The 7,190-nt window shown below is 48.4% G+C and overlaps 1 protein-coding gene across 1 annotated transcript; it reads right to left on the bottom strand.

Moving 5' to 3' along the window:
- Positions 1–690: 690 nt before the first annotated feature.
- slc35f3a (solute carrier family 35 member F3a) lies at positions 691–7,190 on the bottom strand. The gene is made up of 8 exons (XM_018762600.1): positions 7,044–7,190; positions 5,217–5,431; positions 2,959–3,280; positions 2,610–2,829; positions 2,196–2,321; positions 1,908–2,100; positions 1,252–1,341; positions 691–1,143 (listed from the first exon to the last, which is right to left on the bottom strand). The coding sequence occupies exons 1-8, from the start codon at positions 7,145–7,147 to the stop codon at positions 842–844; spliced, it is 1,572 nt and encodes a 523-aa protein (XP_018618116.1). The 5' UTR covers positions 7,148–7,190; the 3' UTR covers positions 691–841.

Genomic DNA, 7,190 nt, shown 5'->3' with positions numbered 1-7,190 from the left:
AGACTGTGGAGTGCTAGAATGCAGCTGAGAGCATGGGTACACCCTTCCCATAATGCACTGCATCTCACAGTTTCTCTCACACAGCCACTTTGCACAATTTTCAAATGCAATCTCAGTTTAGTGTGCCAGATCAAATTTCACCGCCTGGACCCGATGTCCAAACTGGATAGTTGAAAATCCGGACTGATTGAAGATAAGTGGTATTAATAACTGTGGATCACACTCACACACACTTTCTGAACCGCGTGTCCCATACGGGGTCGCGGACACAACCAGGACAGGACGCCAGTCTGTCACAACGCACCCCAAGCGGGACTCGAACCCCACACCCACCGGAGAGCAGGACCCAGTCCAACCCACTGCATCCCCTCACTATTACAACATCAACTGTGGATCAGTTAAGTGAAAAATCAGAAATTGGGAGACCCACTAAGAGGGACGAGTGTATTACGTGTAAAATAACTCTTCTACTGAACCTCATATCGGCCTCATAGCACAACCTCAATGACCATGTGGTCCACAGCTGAGGCTCTAGGTGCTCTAGATGCAGCACACCTGTCACTCCTTCTCATCTGTCCGCTGATGGTGTGGAACAAAAAAAAAAAAAATCTTCATTGGAAAATAAGTTCCTTTATTCGTTACTTTAGAAGGTATCACTTTATTCTACTTAGTTTTACCAGTCCTGTGGCACTAAATTTAGTTTAATTCAATTTAATGTGGTTTGAACCATGCGAAGGAACGAAGCCAAAATTCCAGCCAAGGTGAAATAGTTAAGAGCTGGAACTAGACCAGTGGACCTCGGGGTGCCTCAAACAAAGGGTCAAAGGGCAGGGGATCGGGCTCAGTGTCCCACAATGCACTTGGGCATCCTGGCACTTTGGCTCCAGTGGAGCCCAGAGTTGGGTGCTGTGCTGGGTGTTGAGCTAGGTCTTGAGCTGGATCTTGAGCTGGGTCTTGAACCGGCCCCCAGCTCCACGTCGTCCTCTGCTGGCTGGTGTTGTCGGCAGAGACACGCGCTCATCCTCATCAGGCCTTGATCCCAGTCTTCAGGGAGCAGGAGCAACAGGAAGCCCAGGCAGATGGCGAGCACGGCGATGAGACGCACCGAGTTGAAGCGCACCGCACATGTGTACACGTCCACGACTGAGACACAGGAGGGACACGCTTAGTCCAACGTGAACACGACGATACCGCGCAGGTCACGCTCGCTAAATAAGCAAGAGTGGAGGAGATTAAGAGCTGGACACTCACGGGCGTTGAGGGGCACGGTGAGCACCACACCCAGCGAGATCACTGTGGGGAAGGTCACTGCAATGCCAAAGTTCACCAGGACGTTGAACCCTGGTGGACGGAGACACACAAACATCACCCTTTAGAGATACTGTAACACTGTGTGTTTTGTGTACTGGATGGACAAATCCACTCACTATTTTAGTGAACGCTGAACTTTTAGAACCAAAATTCTGTGTTAAAAATACAGAAATTTACATAGACGTATTAATAAAAATGGAAACAAAGTGCCTAAATGAATTTTAATGCAATGTATAGATGCATGTGATCAATATTTATCAAACATTATTATCAAATAATAATAATAAAAAAAATCAGAACAATCGTACCTTATTTTAACTCAGGTTTTTGAATACACCAAGTGTATAATATTCTTGCTCCTGTTATGATCCTGTTTTCTACTGTTGTTAAATAATTCTCAATGTAACTTTTCAATTAATTTTTTTTCGGAAGATTTTCTCCCCACAACTTTTGCCAGGATAAGCAGTTAATGAACATGAAATTAATAAATAAAGAAAAAAAAACTTTCTCTAAGATACAGGATGAATTAGAAACCTGTTATTCTACCCAGACTGGCCCCGCCTCTGGCCCCGCCTCCAGCCCCGCCCCCATCCTACCAAGCAGCAGCAAGGCCACGCCACATAGACACGCCCACGGGAGTTCAGGGGACGGGCCGAAGCGCTCAGTTCCCAACGCGTAGAGCACAGCGGGGAGGAAGCTGACCACGATCATGTTGGCGCAGCCCAGAACAGTCAGGAAGAGTGCCGCTTCGCCGACCTCGGCGCTGCCCAGGATCAGCTTGAAGAGCACCTGTAAACACATGACTAGCGCCACCTACTGGCCACTGGCGTTGCTTTGAGCAATGTATGCTCTCTCCTCCATCTTAGGGGATGGTTCTTGCTCACCTTGTACACAGCAGACAGGGACGCTGAAGCCACTGCCAGACTGATGCCAACGAGAGAATGGCTGCGGATACCGTCAGCGTACGTCATCATGACGATGCCGGCAATCGCCAGTATGGCCGCCACGATCTGCACCAGTCAGAGAAAACACGCAGGGTGGGACGCCCGACCCTGAGCGGCACACCGCCTGCCAAGCCAATGAGGGGCCGGCTGACAGGTAACATTTCAGTGATGAGGCGCCAACATATAGTTCTTATTTTCTCCACAGCATGCCGTGATCTGACCATACCTCTGTCTACCACTAGAGGGCGCTTCGTATTTAACGAATGGCAATTTATGATTGGGCGAATCGCAGTGTGATGCTTCACTGGTGTATGTCGTACATCCCAGGTGATACTGTGACCCCGAGGGACGCACCCTGACGCCCAGGAAGCGATCGCGCAGCACGATCCAGGAGAGCAGGAAAACAAAGGCCTTGCTGCAGCAGAAGAGGGCGGCAGCGTCGGTGCTGGGGATCCTGCGTAGGGCCTGCAGGTACAGGTACGTGCTCAGGGTCCAGAGGACGCCGAAGGGAGCCACCTTGAGCAGAAACGCCTTCACCGTGAGGCCGGCCGCACCGAAGAACCTGGAGCACTCTCTAGGGACACACACACACACACACACACACACACACACACACACACACACAGGGATGTTAGTAGCATCCAGGTAGAGCGTTGGTTCTCGTCTCCCCGTCAGCACACCTCCCACGTGGCCGCTGACTCACCTGTAGCACTGCCGGGGCGTCTGCCTCTCACCACCTTTGCACAGGTGACCAAGGTAGTAGAGGGGGAAGAAGAAGATGTTCCAGGTGCTGGCGAACCAGGTGAGGGCAAAAGGGGCGTTGACCTTCCGGAAGGTGACCTTGGCCAACTGGGTGGCGCCCACCCATGATAAACACACACACAGCATCATGGCCACGCCCCACAGGACCTCCCAGGCGTGGACGGCCGCTTCTCGAGCACAGTGGCGCAGCTTTTGGGACACGCCCCTCGTCTCCGCCCCCGACCCGCCCACCTCCCTGCGGTCTGGCACCGTCGCGTTCTCACCTGCGAACAGAGGGGGCGCTCATTCGCACCCGTTTACCGTCACACACACGTTTACAGTTTACGTGTTACACAGATGTTAATCAGAGGGTTCATTTAAAATGTAAATGGAACGCAATTTTATGGCTGAAATTCAATTGACCAAACGCGGGGCGCACATTAAAGGGACACAAAGCCCTGCAGACGAGACACGGACCTACAAACGGGAGGCCCGACAAATTATGCGACATCAAAAAAACTTGCCGCTTGATTGGTTCCATAAGTGTGAAAAGCGGGGAGGACGGCAGCGCATGAATAGTGAAGAGGATCGATGGAAGCCCAAGAGTTCAAAGCGGCCGAGAAAACGGAGACCCTCTCTCACGACGTGCGTCAGATCATAAATAAAGCGCCTCGGAAGTCACCAAAAACCCAGCAGGCAAAATCTCTGGGTCTTGAGACACTAAGTAACAGTTGTCACTTATTACTGTATTTGCATTTATTTAATTGGCAGATGCTTTTCTCCAAAGCGACTTCCAATGGCAACTATGTAGTGTTTTTAGCCCACACACCTTATTCACCGCGGTGACTTACACTGCTAGATACACTGCTTACACTGGGTCACTCATCCATCCATCCATCCATCAGTGGAACACACTCGCTCTGTGTCACTCACACGCTGTGGGGAAACCTGAACAGCATGTCATTAAACTGTGGGAGGAAACCAGAGTAAAGAGGAAACCCATGCAGACACGGGGAGAGCATGCAAACTCCACACAGATTGAGCCGGGATCAAAACCCATGTCCTCTCGCACCACCCAGATGCTGTGAGACAGCAGCTCTATTCGCTGTGCCACCGCACCAAACACCATGCCGAGTCACCGTAGAGAACACTTTACTGGTTCTACGGTCTGCAGCACGGTCAGAGGATCTCCATCCCAATACCTACAGAACCTGATCGTTCCCTACACCCCTGAAGAGCACTGAGCTCCTCCACCTCTAGCTGCTTGGAGGTCCTACTCACAAGTGGTCCAAAATGGAAAGCCTGAAAGTTCTGATGTGGTGGAATGAGCTCCCTCTGTCCCTCAGAGCTGCTGAATCTTGTCAACATTCATCATTAACACTGAGCCCCTCCCTCATTCTGCATTGGAGAATGTCTCCAGGTGTCCACCAGAGGAATTTTTTAATGGTGTTCTTCTCCATTTCTGCTCCTGTACCTGCAGTAATAGTGAGTGTGTGAGTAATTGGGCTAATTACCACCTGTTTATTTCCTGTTTGTTTGTTTGCACTTTTTACAGTAACTGCACAACGAAAACTGTGACGCTCCTTAAACGCTACGGGGCTGTCCGGTTAGACACACACATGCGTTTTCACTATGCATTGTGGGTAAAGTCACAGAGCCGAGCTGTGGTGCTGAAAGACGGGGGTGCCGAAAGGAAACGCTGAGTCGTCACTTTAAATCTGTAAACCTTGTTTATTTCCGTGGAATCTAAAAGAGGGCGGAGCTTGCAGGTGCACAGTCTCAGCACCTCTGAATAATGGACTCACACCTGTGGGAGCTGCGGAGCCGCATCTGTATCCCACACTCTCCAAACACGCCTGTACCGCACGTGTAGGTGAGGAGATACAGGAGGATGCGTGTTAGGATGATGGAAGGACAAGAGGAGACAGACACACAGCGAGGGAGATGAGGACAGGGAGAGACAAAGCGGGACATGAGGATGGGAAGAGACACGGACTGAGACAAGGACAGGGTGAGACACAGAGGGACACGAGGACAGAGAGAGACAAAGAGGGACATGAGGAGGGAGAGACACGGAGGAGAGGAGGAAGTCCTTGTCCTTGTGCTCAATACTGGGTGACACGTTTCTAGGCTGAAGGACAAGGGTCTCTAGGATCGTCACACTGGAGGCCGGTTCTACTGCCTCCCTCTGCGTCCCTCCCTTCCCGGAAGCAGACGTACCGGTGTAAAGCGTGTTCCACGGGTGGTAGCCGTAGTAGCCGGTGATCCTCAGGATCCTCTCCTCGATGGACACGCTGTTGATGTCCTCCACGGAGCGCGACACCTTCAGCTCCTCTTTGATGGACTCCTCGACGGCCAGGAACTTGAGCTGCCGCAGCTGGGGGCTGATGTCGGACAGGCGCCTCGGGCTGAGCTCCGGAGATTTCCGCAGGCCGCTGGAGGGAGGGAGAGAGCGAGCGAGCGAAGACACACAGACCGTGAGGAGGTGCATTGCTCAGAGGCAGTGAGACGGAAGGAATGAAAGCGGAGAACGGGACTGGAGAAGAGCTCAGGGGTCCATCACACTGTTGCTGGACAAGTTCCTTGGAGACATTGAACAGAAAAGGTCAATTAAATTAGTGTTACTGATATTTGTCTGCACAATCAATCAATCAGTCAGTCAATCAGTCAATCTATCTATCTATCTATCTATCTATCGTGCATTATTGGCGTGACAGATTGTATGCGCTTGTATTGCCAAAGAATTCAATTTCATTAACAATGTTTGATAACAATAAATAAATAAATATGAAACAAAATGTGATAATAATTGGAGATGAACAAACTGATACCTGAACTTGTTTACACTTACGTTTTATTGTATCAGCAACAATAATAATTTTATTGTACAATACAATAATAATGTGCAATCATGATTAACAGTAGAATTAAAATATCTATCTATCTATCTATCTATAGTGGTTTAATGAGGTGTGTATGTGCATTTACAATGGTTACCCTCCCCTTATTTTCATTAAAACAAATGCTGCCCACTCGATTGGCCTGAACTACAGAATCTGTGCAGCAGGTGGCGTAGTGGTCGAGGACAACGATCTTCTCTGGACAAGGACTTCAACTCACACGTGAACATACACACCATATCGTAACGTGTCGCTGTGTGTCACTTTGAATGAATCTGTCTGACAGGAAATAACAAACGGATGTGCTAAAACAGACTGCGACCGTCACCCCATCGGTCAGATGTGCACAGTCATTCAGAACACATTTCATATAATAGAAAACGACAGTCGCTCAGCTAAAAAAAAATTAACATTTTAGTCAGAGGCCACAACTGTCAACATAATCCAGGCTGGTAAACTGGAGAAGAAAAACTGCTTAAATCACATCAAAAGATTCTACTTCGAAAATAATGGACATGCCGATATAAACCTGTTTTCAAAATCAAAATGATCTGTTTAAAAAATTGTTTTGTATATGTTACAAAATGTCTTTTATATACAGAATAACCATAGTATTAAACTCAACGCTACATTCGTTTGTATCACAGGACACAACATAGTCTCACTGTGGTTTATTCGTAACCTCGGTGTTAAACTTGGTCTTACCGTGTTTTATTTATACCCTCAATGTTAAACTCTGTTGTATTATGGTTCATTTCTATCCTTGGTGTTAAACTCAGTCTTTCTGCAGTTTGTTTGTATCCTCATTGTTAAACTTAGTCTTACCACATTTTGTTTGTATCCTTAGTGTTAAACTCGGTCTAGGATGCATTTTATTTGTAACCCGTGGTGTTAAACTTGGTCTTACTGCATTTTGTTAGTCTCCTCAGCGTTAAACTCTGTTCTGTTGCAGTTTATTTGTATCTTCAATGTTAAACTCGGTCAAACTGCAGTTTATTTGTATTCTCAGAGTTAAACTGTGTTCTGTTGCAGTTTATTTGTATCCTTGCTGTTAATCTCAGCTTAACTGTGGTTTATTCATATCCTCTATGCTAAACTCTGTATTACTGCGGTTTGTTTGTATCCACAGAGCTAAACTTGCTCTTACTTTTGTTTGCCAGCAGTCGGAGCTCTCAGGTGACACGTGCAGTCCAGCTGCGGCGCTCCGACGCGGGTCCGAAAAGGTTCCATCCTCCCATCATCTCCATTCATGGTGTGAGCCCAGCAACCGCAGGAGGCTCTCACTTCTTGTCTG

Source organism: Scleropages formosus, chromosome 3 (assembly GCF_900964775.1).
Source record: "Scleropages formosus chromosome 3, fSclFor1.1, whole genome shotgun sequence".
NCBI lineage: Eukaryota > Metazoa > Chordata > Actinopteri > Osteoglossiformes > Osteoglossidae > Scleropages > Scleropages formosus.
This window is presented reverse-complemented; position numbering and strand designations above follow the sequence as displayed.